The sequence below is a fragment of the Sycon ciliatum genome, chromosome 4, assembly GCF_964019385.1.
Source record: "Sycon ciliatum chromosome 4, ocSycCili1.1, whole genome shotgun sequence".
Taxonomy (NCBI): Eukaryota; Metazoa; Porifera; class Calcarea; order Leucosolenida; family Sycettidae; genus Sycon; species Sycon ciliatum.
The window spans coordinates 32,242,556-32,264,942 of record NC_088646.1 but is presented as its reverse complement, the minus strand read 5'-3'; the positions used below and the strand labels follow the sequence as shown (position 1 = coordinate 32,264,942).

At 49.5% G+C, this 22,387-nt stretch overlaps 2 protein-coding genes across 2 annotated transcripts in view; one reads left to right on the top strand and one right to left on the bottom strand.

The window, feature by feature from the left end:
- The first annotated feature begins 11,404 nt into the window (after nt 1–11,404).
- LOC135815696 (lysoplasmalogenase TMEM86A-like) lies at nt 11,405–14,555 on the top strand. Its single transcript, XM_065329022.1, has 2 exons — nt 11,405–11,742; nt 13,611–14,555. The coding sequence occupies exons 1-2, from the start codon at nt 11,722–11,724 to the stop codon at nt 14,286–14,288; spliced, it is 699 nt and encodes a 232-aa protein (XP_065185094.1). The 5' UTR covers nt 11,405–11,721; the 3' UTR covers nt 14,289–14,555.
- Nucleotides 14,556–18,252: 3,697 nt separating this feature from the next.
- The window catches only part of LOC135813512 (uncharacterized), an 8,230-nt gene continuing 4,095 nt past the window's right edge, over nt 18,253–22,387 (bottom strand). The window contains exons 2-3 of the mRNA XM_065326605.1: nt 21,337–21,525; nt 18,253–18,858 (exon numbers count right to left, since the gene is read on the bottom strand). Of these exons, the coding sequence (XP_065182677.1) occupies nt 18,253–18,858; nt 21,337–21,525 (795 nt within the window). The remainder of the gene's footprint in view (nt 18,859–21,336; nt 21,526–22,387) is intronic.

Below are 22,387 nucleotides of genomic sequence, written 5' to 3'. Positions count from 1 at the left end.
GCGTGGTGGCGGCAACATCTGCTGGTACGGCTTCTGCAGTTGGAGTGGACAGTTCCACTCCTGCATTAGCCGTGGTGTCGACTCCTGCAGGCTGTTCCTGGGGCGTAGTGATGTCCATGGCTTGTTGCACTGTGCGATGAGCGGCGGGCACCTCTGCTTGGGTGGTGGCAGCTCCCGCATCTAGCGCTAGTGGCCTGGTGCCTGTCACAGCCTCGAAGGTCGTGGCTGGGAAGTTGCCTTCTGCAGGAATCGCCGCTTGTCCGGTGGTGACCACAATGTCTGTTACCTGTTGCGGGAGTGTGCCAGGGCTGGTTTCTGTGGGTACCGCTGGAAGTGGCCCATTGGTGGTGGGGGTGGCCGAGCCAGGAATTGAACCTGGCCGAGGAGACACAAAGATTTTTGGTGCCACAGGCTGCAGGGGTTGGGCAGCAGGCTGTGCACTCTCGACGGGCTGGCTTGCTGCCGGTGTGGACGCTTCTACAGTTGGGCCGGGAAGGCTGGCGTGGATTGGCTGAGGTGGTGCTCCAGGGAGTCCAGCAGGCAGTTTTTCCATTGGCTGCTGAAGACCTACAGGCTGTCGCGGCGGACCCCCGGCTGCGGGTTGAGCTGGAGCGCCGGGCAGAGGCGTTGGAGCAGGCTGCGCAGGATCGACAGGTCGCGCAGGCGGATCGACTACGCCTGGTCCGGGACTGGCGCCTGGCTGAGGTGCCGCGGCCGTGGGACCTGCTGCGCCGCCGCCGGGAGTGGCTGGCTGAGTGGGAGCGACGGTGGGGATGTCGCACGTCTCGCCTGCCACTACTTCCTGGCCGAATGGTCTGCTGCAGCACATGTGCGTGCTGGGGGTGTACATTGCATGGCCTCCGCAGCACTGCTTGGGGCTGTTGATACCGTACGTGTGGTTGCCGCAGCACTTCTCCGTTTGCGGATTGAAAAGGACCATCCCACCGCAACACTGCTGGGTGGGATTGAATCTGGGGATGATGCGTCCTCCGCAGCATTGGAAATCCAACTCACCACCGGGATAGTGCTCTAAGAAACCATTGCAGCACACCTCGTAGTGGTGATTGTAAGTTATGCCGTTGCAGCAGCGCTCGAACTGCAGCTCAATAACGTCGGGACCGCAGCAGCCGTGTATTCCTCGCTCTCCATTGCGCACCGAGCCCTGGCAGCAGAGCTTGGGCTCGCGCTTCACATACGTGTTATCACCGCAGCATGCGTGTGTGATCGGTCCGCCGTCCGTGGTAACGTGGCCGGCGCAGCACAGCTCACTGACCAGTTCGAAGACGTTCTGGCCAACACAGCAAGCCTGTGTGCGATTATCATAAACCTCGGTGTTGCAGCACTGCGCATGGCCACGCATGAGGCGGGGAACGATGTGAACATCACCCATGCAACACATGCTCGTGTACATATTGTAAGCCACTCCGCCGCACAGACCTTGCCTGTAGGGAGTACGCGGGTAGGGAGAGTAGGGGTTCTGCAAGCGACGTTGTGCCTGACCTGGCTGATAACCGCCTTGATAAGGAGGTTGCTGCTGCTGCGGAGGGTAATGCGCTCCCTGGTGCTGGTTAAAGTAAGGCTGCTGCTGCTGTGGTGGGGGCTGCTGTTGCTGTGGTGGAGGCTGCTGTTGCTGTGGTGGAGGCTGCTGTTGCTGTGGTGGAGGCTGTTGTTGCTGTGGCGGAGGCTGCTGTTGCTGTGGTGGAGGCTGCTGGTGGGGTTGCTGCTGGGGAGGGTAATATGGCTGCGGGTGTGCTGGTTGATGCACGGGCTGCTGCTGCTGTCCTGGCGCTGGGTGCTGGAAGTTCTGCGGCGGTGGTGGCTGGTATTGGCTGGGTACTGGCTGTGCGTGCTGACCTAGGACCCCGGTCGTACAGCTCAGCAGTAGTGCATGCAGAACGCACACACTCTTCCGAAGCTCCATCATTCTTCAAGATGACCTTTCTCGTTCGTCAACTCCAGTATCCTTTCCGCACCTTCCCTCTTTCTCCTCTCTCCGATTGCTGAAAGGCCAAGAGTTACACGAACAAGAAAGTGCCTCCAGAAGCGTTGCTTCTCCCCTTTTCAATGCTGCCCGGGAGGTTCCGTGGGCGGTCCAAAGAGAAACTGCAACCACCCAAGGGTCTTCACTTGTCTTTATCAGCTGCGACTTTCACTTTCAGTTTGCTACACCGCGACACCTTGCTGTGAGGTTGGCAGCAAAGCGTGAGGCGGCGGTTCGACGAGAGTGGTCGCGATAAGGAGTGACGGAAATGAGCCAACACGACTATGCGCTGCTAGGGATATCTGCTGCCTAGAGTTTGCTGCTTTGTGCTGGTGCTGGTGCTGGTGCACTGCAAGAGATGGCCAGAGCGTCGACTGGTTCGGTGGCGCGGCCAGAACTCAATACCGACCTGGCAAAGTGCAAGTGATTTGGCCTGGTCAGGAATGTCATGGCCGATCGTTCCGCCGGCCAACGTGATGGCTACATCTCAGCTGCTTCCACAAAGAGCTACGTGTAGGTACACAGCCGCTGGAAGCTAGAATTGTAATAGCGCACGCAGTGTACAATGTATACGTCACGTGGACATGTATGTGTGCCCATATGCAGACATAGTACATATTCGCCAGCAGACAAGCGGTCTAAGCGACTTGAACTTCAATAACCCCATACCAATACATTTTTTTTGTTGTCATTAGACAGTTCAACGACAAGACGGGCTGTGAGGATGCATGACCATGGGGCATAGCCATGCAGTGCGCCAGAGTAGGGTTGAGACAAACGATACAGCACACACTCGCCGAGGCGTCATCGCATCCACCGACGACCCCAGTTGCTGTACTGGGTTGGGCAAGTCAACGATCGAACGTGGGAACCCTGGCCGCACAAAGCGTCAGCCGGCCTCGCGCTCAGCCCGACCCCGTATCGTTTTTTCTGTTGCCTGGCAAAAGCATGCCATGGGGTCATCCTACCCAATCACTGAATGCTGTCAGCTCTGTGGCGGGGACGTCGTGACGTCCCACCACGGGCCAATCCATCACGGCCGACAGGAACTCTAACGACTGCTGGCAACGTAGAGCGTAACCGGCCAGGACTGCTGCTAGTACTAGCTCGACTTTAGAGTTTAGGAGGGAATGGCAGCACACAAAGGTAAGAACAGCAGCTAAATGCACCCTCTAAGCGTGATTCCATCTGTCAACAATACACCGTCCACAGTGACGCGATCGCGATGCGTGGATTTGGAAAGGTCGCAACAAGCAGGAAGGTTTATTGGAAGCGGCAAGGGGAACGACGGTGCGGTGGCAATGCAGTAAATGGCTGGACTACAAGTCGGTGCATGGATGGCGTATTGGTATTTTCCGCGCCATTCCGCATAGCACCATGCAGTTACATTGCACAGGGTAACAGGCATCTGACTTGAAAGTATGCATACATGAAGACCTCTTTTGCAATTAATGCTCTAGAGTGGGTATTGGCAGTACACGAACGAGGGCATGATCATATCGTGTGCAGCACTAATGGTAACATATGTACGAACAGCAATGCTCCCACCCATACTTGAAAGTACACAGATCATTAATACCGATGATGGTGCCTGGGACAAAAGAACCTGTGAGTTTGAGGATGCAGTCTCAAGCGCAGGTACTCAGCAAGTCGCCGATCATGACGGTTTCAGTGACGGTCGACCCGACCACCAGCGGCTGAGCCAGGCAGGGGAGGAGAGGTCAATGCGGTATCATGCGCTGGATCTGTTACTAGTATGCTTTTACTTTGAGTGTTAGGTAAACTGAGTGTCAACCGGTGTCATGACGTGGCGTGCGCCGAAGGATGGTGAGGATGGCAGTGACATCACTGGTGGCAGTGTGCGAGGACTGCTAGCGCTTCAGTGTGGCGGGTGGAAAGGGCTGTCACACCAGCCAGGAAAGGAACGACCGCCTTCTCCTGACAACAGCATCGAGCCGATCCTGTCACTAATCATCTTTGCACATCCTACTGCATGACTTCTGCCATGCAGCACAACTGATGATGATGATGTTCACCAGCCTTTTCTACCTGCTCGGATGGTCCACGAACAGGGAAACTCTGGTGTTATCGTGGCAGTGGTGTGGCAACAGATTGAGATGCCATCGAAACTGACATGCTGTAGCGCTCACACGTTAAATATTTGCTTCAAAACTACATGTAGTTCAGTTTAAAACGTCCTGTCACCTAACTACTACTTCCCGGACGGTGGTGTGGCTTTGCATGTGAGATGCACATCTCATTCTCAGCTAGCGACACGCATACATATACTGGACGTCTTGACACCAACCCCTAGCTTCTATGTCTATAATCATGAGTATAATAGTAATACACATGTTTTATCTGTGGAGTGTTGCCAGTAATATTGGCCCCTGCCAGCACATGCATCGCTAATCGTTACTGCCAATACTGGGTTGCATGCACATGTCTTGTTTGAAGTACTATGTACTAGTAAGTACCTTACGATGATCTGTGTCCCCAGTTAGTCCCTGTACACTAATACTGCTTACTGTGTGACGCAACACGATGCTGCCAAATACAATCTGGTCATGCCTTGCGATAAGCGTTGCGCTCGTGCAACATAAATAATTTAAAAATGCACGCTAAAGCTGTAATTTGGTGGGGCGGATTGTTGACTTCTGCTCCATTACATACATGTAGCCATAGGATGGATCGCAATAAATGCTTCTCCGTCTTGACCATTACTTTTCTTCTTTTATTCACCATGGTTGGTTAACACCCACATCTCCCGTACTGGCTGATTTTCTTCTCATGCCATGAGGTGTTGTCTATAATAATAATAATTCGCCAAATCAAGGAAAAGCAGGGTTTGTAGAGGAACATGAAATCGTTTCATTTATAAAGACAGTAATCATGTAGTGTGTCACTCGGGACGAGCCTCTAATCTATACTGTGACTTCTTCTACATCTACATGTACATCGCATGGGCAACACCCGATCTGTATGTGGGCATGTGTGTGTAGGGTGTGTGTGCGTGTGCGTGGGTGTATGTTACTTTATCACGCACATGTATGTGTATGAAGGAGACTGATGGGCAATGTTCTCCGTTCCGATCGTGTTCACGCTTGTATTGTCCGGCTATTAAAGTGCGCGTAGGAACTCACGCCGTGGCCCCAACCGAGGATGTCTGCACCGACGCGGCACTTCCATTTCCCGTACTTTCATTTGTATTTTACGATTACCGATACATATGTTGGCGTTACATGTACCTGTATGCTACAACTCTGCTTCCCTTTCGTCTGTGGGCCGTGTGTGGAGGCTTCTTGTACCTCCGTACCAGCTTGTCGCACATGTACCAACAGGAATGTCACCAACTGCACGGTCCTCTACAAGCATGTATATAATGATGTGGTCGGTTGGGAGGCTCTGTACTTCCAGCCTGTCGAAGTACAAGATCTCTCTCTCTCTCTCTCTCTCTCTCTCTCCCTCTCCCTCTCCCTCTCCCTCTCCCTCTCCCTCTCCCTCTCCCTCTCCCTCTCCCTCTCCCTCTCCCTCTCCCTCTCCCTCTCCCTCTCCCTCTCCCTCTCCCTCTCCCTCTCCCTCTCCCTCTCCCTCTCCCTCTCCCTCTCCCTCTCCCTCTCCCTCTCCCTCTCCCTCTCCCTCTCCCTCTCCCTCTCCCTCTCCCTCTCCCTCTCCCTCTCCCTCTCCCTCTCCCTCTCCCTCTCCCTCTCCCTCTCCCTCTCCCTCTCCCTCTCCCTCTCCCTCTCCCTCTCTCTCTCTCTCTCTCTCTCTCTCTCTCTCTCTCTCTCTCTCTCTCTCTCTCTCTCTCTCTCTCTCTCTCTCTCTCTCTCTCTCTCTCTCTCTCTCTCTCTCTCTCTCTCTCTCTATCTATCTATCTATCTCGCTCTGTACAGAGCCGGGAATCTGATCCGCGATCACTTTTGCTGTTCGTGAGATAATTATGGTACGAGGCCGCGAGGGGGGGGGGGGGGGTCAAACCCATGCGGGGAAAGGCGCTAATTGCGTTGCGAAATAAAGGGTAAACAGGCGCTGGCTGATGACTGAAAACCATACACGTGGATGCATATAATGGAATCTCACCGCTGAAGCAAAACCAGTGAGACCATCCAAAATGCGATCTGCTGTGGGCTCCATCAACCTCATAATTAATGCAACGGGCCATAGCAATCTTTCAACACATTATAATATGTCTGATGATCGTGATGTGATTGAACAGGCGTAAGTACATGTAGTGTGATACTTTTCCCAGCAGTTACAGTTCAGGAGTGCCGGGAAGAGGAGTATCAAGTAGCGTCTCTGTGCTGAGGAATGTGCAAATTCCCGTGGCTGCATGAGGAGAGAGAAAGCTTCTAAGTTCTTGCAAAGACAATGAGCTGGTTGAAGCCCGTTAGTGACTGCTTCATGCGCAGTTGAGCTGCATGATCGTCCTACTCGTGAATTCCCACTCTGGTGCTTTCATGCGCTTTGTAGGAAGGTGTATCTTCTCCTCGAAGACGCCGGCCATTGCCGATTGGTACAGGCAGTAACGGATCGTGTTCTCTAATGGTGTGTACATGGAGGCGTTGCGAGTGTGTCTGGAGAATTCCTAGTCACAACCTGCATGCCTGACTAACTGACGCCACGAGTGCTGAATATGACCATGGTACCAGTTGATGAATGATGGGTCCTACACGTACACGTGTAGTGCATAATATTCGTAAAAGTACAACAATTGTATATGCACGGTGAGATTTCCACTTACATGTACTACTGCATCGCTGCTTGGATTAGATGAGGTTCTGATCTTCATTTTCACCACACAGCGGGCTCACCTTCAACACATCACTTCCACGTGACCAGTACATGGCAATGTACACGTAGCTAGTACTAATGGGACGTCAACTAACTAACTTTCACTCAGTAACTTCTTTCATCTGTGTATCGACCAGCGTATCGATCTTGCTTTGGTCGCTCCCGCTACGCCATACGGGAGATTACTCAGATCGGTATTCATCAACGCGTTGAGCATCAACCATGAAGATAAGAATTACAGTCATGTAGTTGCCAACTAATCAGACGTTTCCTTTTGTGTGAACATTGACAATGGCACCCGCTACTATTCTTAGTAGCAGCTGCCACAGCTCGGTGCAGTATTCCACGAGGAGGATCCAGAGGGGTGTCATCAAAGGTGTTACTTTCACCGCGTGACGACAAGCATCACTCATTATCAGTTGCGTGTCGATGTTACTAGAAACCCACAACTGTGTGAAGGCACCACGAAACTCGTGACACCCATGTCAAATGCCGCGTGTCTTTGATCCACCGACATTGGCAGCAGCGCAGCATTCTGATCTGTAGGAAGGATCCCTTTTAGTAGTTTTACTCCACTGAACTGCAAAGTTAAAGGCTAGCATGTGTGTCCAGCTGACATTTTCATCACCATGCAAGAGTTCTAAATTTATTTACTGAAGACACCACGTAGTGAAGAGAAAGGAGTGGGAGACAACACCAGAAACACAGAACAGCTGCGGGGAAAGTAGGGTTTCCAGGGTGGAGCCTGTGCTAGTGAGGCACGCCCACAACATGACCTCTGGTTCGCGCTAGCCTGCACACCATAGCCAGAGTGTTGATGTACTGGGGAATGAAAGGGACAAAGAGAATTATACCTGGCCTTAGAAGGGAGAGGGACCAGAAGCCATGCATGTGCAGAATGTAAAATTTAATTTAATACGTCGTGTAAGGACAGGTACCCACGACCTGGTATTGCACATCACGACTGCGCGGGTTTGCCATCCTCGCGCAAAACGCAGGGTTAATTAGTTGGTGGTCGAAGACGAATCCTTGCAACCACTGTTCCGCCGTTTGGTGGTCATAGATTCCCTCTGCTTCCCTCTGCAGTACATGCACAAGTACATGTGTGTGTGTGTGTGTGTGTGTGTGTGTGTGTGTGTGTGTGTGTGTGTGTGTGTGTGTGTGTGTGTGTGTGTGTGTGTGTGTGTGTGTGTGTGTGTGTGTGTGTGTGTGTGTGTGTGTGTGTGTGTGTGTGTTACCAGGAGTGGTCGTAGGGGCTTCACTAGCTCAAGAGAAAAAATCACGGTTCGCGTGAGACTCGGCTGGAGGCCGAGTTTTCCGCATCCGCAGGAACGCCACCACCCTCTATGATCAAGGTAGGAACGCCACCACCCTCTAGGATCAAGGTAGGAACGCCACCACCCTCTAGGATCAAGGCAAGAACGCCACCACCCTCTAGGATCAAGGTAGGAACGCCACCACCCTCTAGGATCAAGGTAGGAACGCCACCACCCTCTAGGATCAAAGCAAGAACGCCATCACCCTCTAGGATCAAGGCAGGAACGCCACCACCCTCTAGGATCAAGGCAAGAACGCCACCACCCTCTAGGATCAGGGTAGGAACGCCACCACCCTCTAGGATCAAGGTAGGAACGCCACCACCCTCTAGGATCAAGGCAAGAAGGCCACCACCCTCTAGGATCAAGGTAGGAACGCCACCACCCTCTAGGATCAAGGCAGGAACGCCACCACCCTCTAGCATCAAGGCAAGAACGCCACCACCCTCTAGGATCAAGGCAAGAACGCCACCACCCTCTAGGATCAAGGCAAGAACGCCACCACCCTCTAGGATCAAGGCAAGAACGCCACCACCCTCTAGGATCAAGGCAGGAACGCCACCACCCTCTAGGATCAAGGCAGGAACGCCACCACCCTCTAGGATCAAGGCAGGAACGCCACCACCCTCTAGGATCAAGGCAGGAACGCCACCACCCTCTAGGATCAAGGCAGGAACGCCACCACCCTCTAGGATCAAGGCAGGAACGCCACCACCCTCTAGGATCAAGGCAAGAACGCCACCACCCTCTTGGATCAAGGTAGGAACGCCACCACCCTCTAGGATCAAGGTAGGAACGCCACCACCCTCTAGGATCAAGGTAGGAACGCCACCACCCTCTAGGATCAAGGCAAGAACGCCACCACCCTCTAGGATCAAGGCAGGAACGCCACCACCCTCTAGGATCAAGGCAGGAACGCCACCACCCTCTAGGATCAAGGCAGGAACGCCACCACCCTCTAGGATCAAGGCAAGAACGCCACCACCCTCTAGGATCAAGGCAGGAACGCCACCACCCTCTAGGATCAAGGCAGGAACGCCACCACCCTCTAGGATCAAGGCAGAAACGCCACCACCCTCCAGGATCAAGGCAAGAACGCCACCACCCTCTTGGATCAAGGTAGGAACGCCACCACCCTCTAGGATCAAGGTAGGAACGCCACCACCCTCTAGGATCAAGGTAGGAACGCCACCACCCTCTAGGATCAAGGCAAGAACGCCACCACCCTCTAGGATCAAGGCAAGAACGCCACCACCCTCTAGGATCAAGGCAAGAACGCCACCACCCTCTAGGATCAAGGCAAGAACGCCACCACCCTCCAGGATCAAGGCAGGAACGCCACCACCCTCTAGGATCAAGGCAGGAACGCCACCACCCTCTAGGATCAAGGCAGGAACGCCACCACCCTCTAGGATCAAGGCAAGAACGCCACCACCCTCTAGGATCAAGGCAGGAACGCCACCACCCTCTAGGATCAAGGCAGGAACGCCACCACCCTCTAGGATCAAGGCAGGAACGCCACCACCCTCTAGGATCAAGGCAAGAACGCCACCACCCTCTTGGATCAAGGTAGGAACGCCACCACCCTCTAGGATCAAGGTAGGAACGCCACCACCCTCTAGGATCAAGGTAGGAACGCCACCACCCTCTAGGATCAAGGCAAGAACGCCACCACCCTCTAGGATCAAGGCAGGAACGCCACCACCCTCTAGGATCAAGGCAGGAACGCCACCACCCTCTAGGATCAAGGCAAGAACGCCACCACCCTCTAGGATCAAGGCAGGAACGCCACCACCCTCTAGGATCAAGGCAGGAACGCCACCACCCTCTAGGATCAAGGCAGGAACGCCACCACCCTCTAGGATCAAGGCAAGAACGCCACCACCCTCTAGGATCAAGGCAAGAACGCCACCACCCTCTAGGATCAAGGCGCAGATGCAGCTCAGTCCTAAGCAGCAGCAGCGGTGGTGGGAGGTGAGTATATCAGACCTACCACATGGTCAATTAGCGAAAATCCCATTCACTGAAAAATCCTTCCGCTACCAAGCAGGACTTGAACCTGGTGCCTCTGTTTCTCAATCATGTGGTCTTAGCCCATCCCACTATGCCTGCCTGCTCAAGAGAAAACAAAATCATAAAATAGGATACCTATATTATTTCGTTCTGCTCGGCCGGTTCTCAGGATCATGAGCGATGTGGGCAAGGGCATGCAGGCAATGACCAGTCCACTGTCCTTATGATGTTACCAGAGCGCAGCTGACACGTAGCCGAAAGTAAGACATGGCCGCCGGCGGGATGTGGTATCACTATCAAGTATCAGTGAGTAAGCGAAAGAGGACCTGTACGTAGTACAGGCCACTTTTACGGGCAAATAATAAATAATTGACACAATGGTTTTAAATGCAATAAATCGTACACTGGAGAAGAAATCAGAAAAATGAATGTGTCAAATAATAAAAATAAGAGGACCTGTCCTTGATTCGTCTGTCCCATGCCACTTGGCAGCCTAGATGAGAGTAGAGAGAGAGTAGAAATGGTTCAAGCCTGTAAATGGCAATTTAGTCTGCGAGTACTTTAAAGAACTGTTTATACTCGGAACAGTTGATCTATACGTGTACAATCATGTAGTTGCTGTCTTGTTCATTAGTATTCTCTAGACCTTCTGCTCTGTTCATACTCCATCGACTACAAATTATTTTCCTTCCGTCTCCGAAATCAACACCAGGGCCGAGGGGCGTGCCCAAGCCAAGGAAGTCAGCAGGGTGGTTTTTACAGTACAGACGCCTATCATCAACTGAGCTCATATGATTCTCTCCTCCTCTTGTACATGTACAAGTGGGTTAGTTGCTGTGTGCTTTACGCAGATCTCGCTGACTTTTCAGTTTGAGAACGCTCCACACCACTCTCGACTCTGGCCGGGCATCGCTAGCTACATGTAGCTCTCTTGCTCCTCCTCAAGTATTTTAAATTGTTGCCACAAATTTTGCTCTCTCGTTTGATGTCGCATTGTCTTGTTTCTGCATAGCGCGAAGTCTAAAATACAAAAATTAATTTAATGTAGACTGTCAAGTGTCGGTGTCATTGTGCCAGACTGACTGAAAGGACTACGGGTTGCACTGGACTTGGACACCGGCGCGGTGCAAGACGTCAAGACAACGCAACCGGTAGGTCTACTGTCGTGGACATAGAAATTCGGTCGCACGTCTAGCGGCCCCAGGGCGCTGGCCATGCAGCCGTAGCACGCTGCTGCTGGTCGCATCGGATCAACATGATTGTGCACTGCATGCAACGACTTACGTTCTGTAGCCAGTGTAGGCACTGAGGCCTGAGGGTGCCGGCCCCGGTCAATCGACTGCATTTCCATGTCCGCGACAGCACATACTCAGTATTAAATTTTGTACATCTCCCCGGCCGGCCGGCCAAAAAGAACATTTTTTAGAAGTCTTTACCATTTTTACTGCACTTCGTTGTGTGTAGCGTTACGTGGGTGCATGATCTGAACCGGCGTTACGTAAGGAGGTTTCTGACCGGTACCTGTACGAGCTCAACGACCTGTGTCGGCGTGCTGCTGCTACCTTTCTAGCTGAAGTCGTGCAACGCAGGTGTTTCGCCTACTGGACTGTCTCAGGAGACATGGAAACTAAAGATGAAAAGGTACTACTGATTTAGAAAAATCTTATCCAATGTTTTTAAAAAGGTTGATTACTAGTAGATCTACGCATAAGACTTTATGGGACACGTCAGTGTGCGAACAGTTCATTCAGCTAGCGCACCTGTGCGTACTACTACTAAGTTCATTCAGCTAGTCACGATATCACAGAATGACTACTAATAATACTACTAGTAACACACGCGCCGACGATAAGTATTCCGGACTTACCGTACAATGTAAGGAAAGGGTCAGCCCTGTCCTCTTTCAGGGATGGGAATCAATTCATCTCGATGTATTAAGACCATTTACGACAGCGTTGTATGAGTATTGCTGTCGTAACGCGCGTGCGCGTGCACACAAGTAAGACGTGCTTGTATAGTTAGATGTATAGCAAGTTTGTTGGGTGCGAGTCTGAGCAGGCCGATCAACTCTGCAATTCCATAGCTCTATTTTTTGGAATTCACTCGCCGATGATGTCCGCGAGATAACCAGTCCCTGTCATTTCAAGCTTGCCATTGCAGGATCCATGGCATCCAGTTCGGGCATATAATACCCACCACACTAGCGCCTCTAATGGTCAGCCCCATCTTCAGCTTATAACATATAAAATTATTCCCGTAGCTATGCAAAAAACGTTACTTCAGTAACGTCTGGCGCTAGCCAGGGTCCACCCACCTTTAATTCCGTGTTTGTCTGTTTGTGCCATCGGCATGCCTGGCGCTATCCCGTACCATACCATCAAAGACAGCTGGCCACAATATTCAAATAGGACTGTCAAATGCAAGATCATAACGTGAAGCAACTTGGAAGAATCAGTATGTATGCGAAGTATATCGGGGGAATGCATGCAGGGCGATAGTGCGGGTTTGAATCCCAGGTTGTGTCTTAAAGAAAATAGGAGAAATGAAAAATTTATAATATCCCTATGCTTTTTTGCCTAGGTCATCAAGGTGGTAGACGGTGTCGTATTACCCTCGAATGCAAAGAGAAAGTTTATTTCTTTCGCTCAGGGCCCTACGCTATGCTTTTTTGCCTAGCTCATCATGAATGTTATTCGAACAGATGGAAACTTTTTGCCATACAATGATGTAGCCGATCAGTTCGTGGTGGTATGGTTGGGCGTTGTAGCCGTCATGGTCGATGTAAAACACTATAAGACCGCAACGAAGTTGGGGCCAGAGAGCAAGTTCCATCAGTTATAATAACATGCATTATGAGCTAGGCAAAAAAGCATAGCGCAGGGCGCTGAGCTTCCAAGCTCTCTCGTTGATTCTTCGTTCACTGCTTTGACTACGGGTAGCCTACGTCCAGTAGTGACCTCTGCGGCTATTAGTTTCACCAAGAGTGCATACACTGTTTATGGACTCTTGGTTTCACCCATTCCAATGTCTTCCAAGGCACATGGTTTGCTTTAAGTGTGAGCAAGACTCACACTGTTTCAGAATAATATCCGTACTTGTCATCATAACATCCTCTGCTAGTCAACAATCATTCCATTCCGTTTATTACATAGTGTTTTCTTCACATAGTCGCACACACATGTAAGAAGGCATAGCTGCCTGCTTGTGATGCGACATTAAATAAAAAACAACAACTGTTTTCAATGCGATTAATAGTATTAGTGAAGCGGACATTACAAAATGATGAATGAGAATACATGTATCTAAAATGGTTGTTCCTTTTGTAATGTCCGCTTCACTAATACTATTAATCGCATTGATAAAGTTATTGTCTCCTCGTCGCCTTTTCAACAACTGTTTTATGGTGGAATAGCGCTTTCTCCAAACAAGCCATGCAAAAGGCAATATAAAATAGGTATTGCTCCGTCCTCCCGGTAACCTCTATTCCTCCCAATTGTTTCCATGCCCAGGTTATATGGAAGTTGTTGCCATTCATGGCATCGGTCGGTCTCTACGGGTTCTCCGACTTGCCACTAGAGATCTTTCCGGAGACGAAACTGGCTCATCTGGTTCTAAAGTGCATACCTGTACTTTGCCTGCTGGTGATGCTACTGTTGCATCCGACACGTACCTCCAGCTACAGCTTGTTACTACAGGCAGGCTTGTTGTCCTCGGTGGTCGGTGATGCTTGCCTGGTCTACGAGCACCTGTTCTTTCCCGGCGTGGGCGCGTTCGGACTCGCGCACATCCTCTACGTGGTGGCGTTCGGTATGAGTCCGCCGGCCTGGCCGATTGGCGGCGTGACGTCCGTGTTTGCTCTCTCTGTGTTCTACACGGTGGCGTTGCCCATTGCCAAGGGCCCGTTTGTGATCGTGTTCCTTCTCTACACGATCGTGATCGGGATGATGTTCTGGAGAGCCGCGGCGCTCTGCACTGCCGAGCAGCCCCACTGGACAAACTGGACGGCCGCGGCCGGTGCAGCCGCATTTATCTTCTCCGACGTCCTGCTGCTGGTCAATAAGTTCCACTTCACACTGCCGGCGGCGCAGCTCATCATCCTGGGCCTGTACTGGGCCGCGCAGGCAGGCATTGCCATCTCGGTCTTCAGCTTGCCCAGTAGTCAGGAGGTCAGCAGAAAGACACAGTAGGTACTCGGGTGTGCTGACTATGCATTGGCAGCAATACACAGCGGGCAGCTGTCAGCAAATCTGTGTTCCGTTGTGAAATTCCCTTTTACCTTTTTGAAGATCATTTATATTTACTCAAGAAAACCAATACTCTATTCTATTCTATTTTCCAAATTACTGATTTTGATAGTGACTATGGGTATCTTTTTTGGATTTTGATTCCCTCGTCTTCTATAATACATCGGGACCTTGACATGGCCTTACCAGTAAAACAAACCTTTGCTTGAAGTAGAAACTTGGGAAAATGTGTTTGCAAAATCATTGACCAAAAAATCACTGTATATAAACCGGGTTTTGATCAAATTCCTGTTAAAAACCTGGTCTATAGTCTGTTTCAAAAAGATTTACAATCAGGTTTGGGTCTTAAAAAGTATGAAGATAAGGGAAATTTGGACAACAAAGTACATAGAATGGCTTGTTAGGACACGGCAAATTGTTCTGTGAAGGTTTCGGAACAATTGGACCAGCCGTTAAGGAGTTAGAATTTCGGCCAGGTTTCCGGCCTTTTCCCATGGTTTACAATTTGCCCAGGAAGCCAGTATCGATTTTTTTATCAAAACCCACGATTTATCCCTTCCTTTTTGGCCTTGTGGTTATGAATGCTGTCTGCTGACCATGAAGTTGTGAGTTCAAATCCCAACCTTTCGTCAAGTCAAACTTTTTTTTCATTGTTTTGGTGATCAAGCTGGTACAAGACAAAGAAGATGGCTGCACCAAACGACTTGTTGTTGGAGCTCGCGCTTCCTGCCGAACTGACTGACACTTGACTGGCTCACGCCATGTGAACACACCCACAACACTGCAATGGTGTGAGTGAATATGGAAGTCATCGCGCTGTAGCTTTTTGAGATGTATTTTAGTATTTCAAGATCGCCAATTTATTTGAATTTAGCAGTCAACGCTGTCTTCTATCAGCGTTCACAAGCGTCTGCTTTTCTCAAAATGTCGTCGAAGTCACACGGATAACTTTGCCAAGTCATGGCCTTGGGAATGAGTCCGTGTCGATGTCGTTTTCGTCACACGGTGAGTAAATTGCACCGCAGCTCAAAGAAACTATTTTGGTCACAAAACGAATTGGGACACATGCCGCTCGTCAACATTTACAACACTTTCGTTTCGACATGTCCTTCCTGACTCCATTACGAGGAAGAACTCGTTTGTTGTAAACCAGACGTACATGACTGTATCAACGTGAGTTGTCTTTTTTCCTGCTTTCGCGCGGAATATTTCTTCGAGTTCACAGTGAGTTTTTCCAGGCAGCGCTCGAGTGCTCATACGGTAAGACGCCAAACTCCGCGGGCGATCGCCAAGATTGCAAATCTTTTTGAAACGGACTGTAGTTCTAAATCGGCCAGATGTGTGGCTTGTAAATGCCAGCCGGTGCATTGCTCAACATAAACCTGGTTGATATCCTGTATGCCCTGGCCAAAAATGTAGATCCTTGACGTTGCCGATCTCAAATGCTGATGCTCCGCAGAGCTTTGCAAAATACTCGGACACTGGGCCAATATCCACTGGTTTGATGGAAAGACGCAAACGGGAAAAGTCTGAAGAAGAAATTTGACTGTCACCACCAGGACTCGAACCAGGGACCCTCGCTTGAGGTCATCGATGCTCTAACCACTGAACTATGGTGTGGTCGTCATCCCAGCACTGGGCCAATGTTAAAATGTATGCTGATAGAAGAAATAAGTGTCAGGTCGTTGAATGTCTCAGTACTGTGTCTGTTTGGTGCCTAATTGTCCCACTTTCTGACATTATAATGGTCACAGTGGTGGACAGTTGCCCATAACTCGTCATATACATGTGCCCCTTTTTTCTACGTTCAAAAAATAACTTTGTTTCCCATATCCTAGTGAGGTGTGGGCTTGGCCCGTGGGACACGCAGCAATTACGTAGGGCGCTGGGCCATGGGAGAAGCAAACAAACTTTCCAAATTGTAGAAAAGCCTTGATAGGCCCTATCAGTATTAATGGTGTTGTTGTTGTTGTTGTTGTTGTTGTTGTTGTTGTCGTTGTTGCTGTTGTTGTTGTTGTTGTTGTCGTTGCCGTTGTTGTTGGTGTTGTTGTCTTTGTTGTCGTTGTTGTTGTTGTTGTTGTTGTTGTTGTTGTTGTTGTTGTTGTTGTTGTTGTTGTTGTTGTTGTTGTTGTTGTTGTTGTTGTTGTTGTTGTTGTTGTTGTTGTTGTTGTTGTTGTTGTTGTTGTTGTTGTTCTTGTGTTGTCGTTGTTGTTTCTGTTGTTGTTGTTGTTGTTGTTGTTGTTGTTGTTGTTGTTGTTGTTGTTGTTGTTGTTGTTGTTGTTGTTGTTGTTGTTGTTGTTGTTGGTGTTGTTGTTGTCGTTGTTGTTTCTGCTGTTGTTGTTGTTGTTATTGTTGTTGTTGTTGTCGTCGTCGTCGTCGTCGTCGCCGCCGCCGCCGCCGCCGCCGCCGTTGTTGTTGTTGTTGTTGTTGTTGTTGTTGTTGTTGTTGTTGTTGTTCGTGGTGGTGGTGGTGGTGGTGGGGGTGGTGTTGTTGTTGTTGTTGTTGTTGTTGTTGTTTTTGTTGTTGTTGGTGTTGTTGTTGCTGTGGTTGTTGTTGTTGTTGTTGTTGTTGTTGTTGTTGTTGTTGTTGTTGTTGTTGTTGTTGTTGTTGTTGTTGTTGTTGTTGTTGTTGTTGTTGTTGTTGTTGTTGTTGTTGTTGTTGTTGTTGTTGTTGTTGTTGTTGTTGTTGTTGTTGTTGTTTTTGTATCTGGAGTGAGTGCATGCACACACGCACACACACCACACCTGTCCTGTCCTGTAGAGCCACTGCCACAGGGGTCATGTGGGCCCCGGAGTGGCATCAGAGAGGAAGACGAGGCCCGCAGCCTGATGATATCCGGGGTGGTGGAGCAAACGGAACCTGCGAGAACACACGCGTACATGAGTGAACAAATTACGCTGATGGTCAGTCGGGCGGGGACCAGTCCTCGAGCACCGGTGACGACCGCGACCTTGCGCAGTCCGAAATCAGCGGGCACAGTGCGCAGCACAGCAGGCATCCTGTACAGGGCTCGGGAGGCTGACGAGCGGAACAGCGGTGAACAGCTAGACCACCATTGCTACAAAACCAACGCCCACAATCCCCACAGTGACAAGCCCCTCGCTGCTCAGCAATCGGCTTGCCCCGCTCAGCCACACATTTGTGACGAGCATGATATCCAGGGCGCGACACACACACACACACACACACACACACACACACACACACACACACACACACACACACACACAGTTGCGTGGACTTGTCAGACTGCCGTCTTTCTCACTCCGGCAAGTAAATTGTTACAAATACCCGTGCAAATTGCAATCTATTACCGCACATGGAAAAGCCTGCCCGGCACTTTCCAGCAAAGGCAGATGGAGTCATGAAAAAAAATGATACAAATGATACTAGTAGTAGTACATGCAGTGGGCTGCCCAATAGAGGCACCTATCAACACCAATCACTGAGGAGACCACTATCACTCACTCACCCAGACAATACATAACGTCATGCAACAGCTACGATTGAACACTGACATACTCAGTACTATACCAGTAATGTGCAAGACTGCACCGAGTATTCATAGCAGCTTGTGACTAGGAGGCTACAATTGTAGGATGTACGGGTATTGTAAATTTGTAATTGTTCGGTGTATCCATGATGTCATGTACAGTGTGCCTGTGACATCATGTACGTGGCAATTGAATGCATGTGGCGATTGCAGTCAATCATAGGCAAATGTGATACACCGTCAGTGGAAAATACTTGAACAATAATATGTTACAACATGATTGTCTAATCTATCCGTACTAGTATCAATGACAGCTAATCTCATGTGCTAGTTGATCCGTAACGTTATAACAGATTACTGTGATTGCGTTCTTCGCCAGGGTTTTAAGTTGTGCTTCAGGTACATAACTCTCCTTCAGTATAGAACGCCAAAACTTGTCTCTCCCTCTTCCTGGTCCTCATCAGCATCATTTTCTGCCGCAGAGCGGGCGAGACGCATAAGAACGCGGAGAGTGAGTGCGTCAAGGTCCGGCATATCCTCGTTGGCGGGGTCTGTGTTGTCCTCCAACATTGCACTTCGTCGACCGCATCTCAGTAAGAGCAGTGAGAGCAGTGCGCTCAGCATCAGCTGCACTAGATAAGCAAATCTACACGCCAGCGACATTAGATCTCTAGCACCGCGATCCGTGTCAAACGACGAGATCACAGTGAGAGAATTTGGCAGCATTTTCAGACTACACATGAACACTACAGCCAGTGCCTGTTCCTTCTTAAAGCAGACCATGCGTGACGCAAGAGAGTTCATGATTAAGAAGAGTAGCTGTAGTAGCACCGCCATTCCAATGAGGTATAGAAGAGCACTGGTGTCCACACAGCTGTAGACTTTCTCCTCACTGATCTTGCTGACTACCATCCAGGCGAGAAGGACTAAGAAGGTGTTGGAGACATTCTGCAAGGCTACTCTGTGCTTCTCCGTGAACCTCTGTACCGGTGATACGCATGCGTGTAGGATAAGACCAACCTTGAAAACAGCACCACAACAGCAGGCAGAACAGGAACATTGTAGCATCTGTAAGCATAACAATCATTATCAAAATTATTATGTGTGTGTGTGTAAAATAGTGGCGGTCAATTCATCAGCCTTGCAAGCTGTTGAATGGTGTAATCCCAGCACAAGTTGCTATGTCTAACATAGCTGTTCGCTATCATCGCTTCCGCGATGGGCATGTCTGAGGTCTGAGGTCTGAGGTGTGTGTGGTGTAAGTGGCCAGGTTTGGTAAGCAATGCATGGCTACACATGCATGTAGTTTCTAGCGCTAGCGCTGTGATCCAAGTACACAGTGTGGCGCACCCACCCAACACTGACAACCCCTGTTAGTGGTGAGGCCCGTACCATGTCCATGTCTAAAAGTAAAACCAAAAAGGCAATGCCCCCCCCCCCACTTTTCAACACCCCCAACTAATGAGTATACAAAATTTTAATAATAAATTAAATTTGAATGATAATAACTATCATGAGCAGACTCAGCGGTGGACGTTCAAGTTGTTTGTAACTCTAAGTTTCATGCCGCTAGGCAATCGTCAGACAGCTGATATACCATATTTTCCCGGTTATAAGCCGACCTTTTAATGACTTAAAACTGGCTTAAAAACGGGGTAGTCGACATACAACCGGGGCATAAAATTAATACCCTTAAACCGGTAAATCTAGGCCCCGAGTTTGAAGGTCGACTTGCAACCGGGGTATAAATACCCTTAAACCAGTAAATCGAGGCCCCGAGTTTGAAGGTTTCTTTCCTTTCAGTTGCATCTTCCTCTCTGCTCTGTTTTATTTTCTCTTTTCGTTCGTCCCTCTTGATATTTGTACTGTGTACTGTTGAGGCAACGAACTGAAATAATAAAAACCAAACCAAACCAAACCAAAGGTCGACTTGCAACCGGGGTCGACTTACAACCGGTAAAATACGGTAGCTGTACTGGTATGGTCTATATGACAGATGCCTAGTATTTGGGGTGAAAAAGGAGGACAAAATGTTACGAGTTATGACTAACTGTCCGCCAACGTAACCAGATCGTATACAGCCAGCGAGTGCGACAAAATGGCACAAAACTGACAAAGGAGTACTGAGACATTTGGCGACCTGACACCTAGCTCCAACACTTCTCCAAGGCGCAAACCAACAACCTTCCAACTTGGAAGGCTCAGGTTCGGAAAGGTCCAAGAGGGGAAGGAAAGCACAACGAAGAAGAGCACGAGCTACGCATCACGGCAACTCCTTTGCCAGTGTTGTGACATTTTGTCGCACTCGCTGACTGTATAAGATCTGGTTACGTTGGTGGACAGTTAGTCATAACTCGTAGCATTTTGTCCTCCTTTTTCACCATAATTTAATTGGCTCACCGTCCGAGTTAAACTTTGCACGCCTAGTATTTTTTTTACGGCATCAGCCTCTTGTACGGGCAAAACCAAATAATTAGTTATTACGATTATGTAGCTAGCATGCACAGTACTGTGCAGTAACTATAATACACTAATAAAACAACGGTGAAACTCAGTCCATGGGGCCCAAGCAACTTTCAAAATGAATTCTTTTAGGTGCCTAGTATCCTCAGGGTCGTGCTGTGTAGAGTGTGTACGGAGTGTATAGTCTACATCAGTGACAGTGAGTCATGTTGATCAACATTCTGACACACTGCGTCATCACACTGGGTAGATCTACCCGGTGTACTGAGCATTCTGCGGACAGCCGCTAGTGCTGTCACCGTGCAATCCAGTCCCAGAAGGTGGACCAAGTATTACTTCCACCGCCCGTGCCATCAGCCACCCCCTGCTAATGATGCAGTGCACTACTGCCACTAGTGATGGACTTGGTTATACATGCACATGGTTGCATACACAGTACAGGAATGAAGCCATAGTTTGGTTGACCTTGAAAACTTCAGGACGGCTCCGTCAATGTGGCACACTACATGCTCTGCACATGATCATTGATCAGACACAAGTTTTCCTGCAGGCTATTTCATTTCATTTAAAATTAGACTTTCCTGTTTTTGGCCAACCAATTCTCCTGTTTATTGATCTGCCATACTACTTTGCAGTAGCACCACTCAGGGACGGAGCCAGCACCTGAGGGGCGGTGCGGCCCCAAGTTGGCCGCTAGACCGATTATTTCCCCATGTCCAATTTCAAAACTATACATCTCTAGCTCTGTGGATCATAATAATTATGTTCATTACATACTTCTAGATAATCAATTGCATACTGAGCAGCCCATGAACGCTGGAATTGGAAAAATCTGGTACGCCCATGGCCGCACCAGCCGTACCAGTGGCGTCGGCCCTGCCACTATTCCTAGCCTTTGTAGCTATCAAAGATGGTGCAATATTGATCCCAGACTATTTGCAGTTGCGGCAGATGTCGCAATCACTCGCCAAACGGCGCAGTAACCTTACTAACTGAGATGTTAGCTATCGCCTATCAAGAAGCGGCTCTACTTACAATCATCGGAATCATCACGACCAGAAAATGCTCCAAAAGCAGGGTTCGCCAAGAAGTCCCTTTGAATCTTGCTTTCAATCCAATATCGGAGCGCCAGTTGAGCAAGGCAGGGTAGTACAGGAAAGCTGAGGTAAGCGGGATCCAAGACATCACAGCAATCACGAGAAAGTCACCGTCGAGAAGCATCGTCTTTAAAAACCAAAAAAAGAAGCAGAAAGACATGGCACACAGGAAAGAAGCTCAATGTGCTGTGGCTACGGGTGGTATGACAGAGTCATCGTGGTCATGAAAGTGCATGGCTTTTGCACACCCCATCAAGCAAACACCACTCTTCTCATGCTTTGGCACTCTGTTTTATCCACAAGCCTGCCCTGGGCAGGCTGGGATTTCTTATCAAGGCGCTGATGCAGCTCCTAACTTAGGATCTGCATCAGCGCCTTGATAAGAAAGACCTAAGCGGTGGGAGTAGATCAGACGCACCACAAAGACTTTGTGAAAAAGACCGAAAATCCAATTCACTGCATCCATGCATGCTTTCCTCGTGCCAGGCCACGAGTTCCCAAATAACTGTGGGTCGCAGCACGGCTGGAAAAAATCCTTCCGCTTCCAAGCAGAACTTGAACCTAGTACCCTCTGTTTCTCAATCATGGTCTTAGACCATCCCATTATGCCTCTCTGCCTGTCTGGCTTTCTTACATGAGCCCAAATGGAGGTGCACATTAGCGTCCAGCGGATAATGCCGGCACTATATTCGGCATTATGAGACTATCCCAGCATCAGAGCATTATGGAGCATTAGAAAGGAACAAGACGAGCATTAGGTGAGTTTTGAGTGGATAATGTCGGGAAACACATATATCAGGTTTTTGGCAACAATCGGCTAAAGCCATGAGGTGCAACGCCATGTATTGTACCGGCACATGACTTTGTGATTTTGTAGACACGTAACACATTTAGCACTACATTTACCTGACTACATACATGTAATGCCATTGCTACATAAAGTCTTTATGTAGCAATGTAGTCAGGTAAATGTACAGGTGATGTAGCAT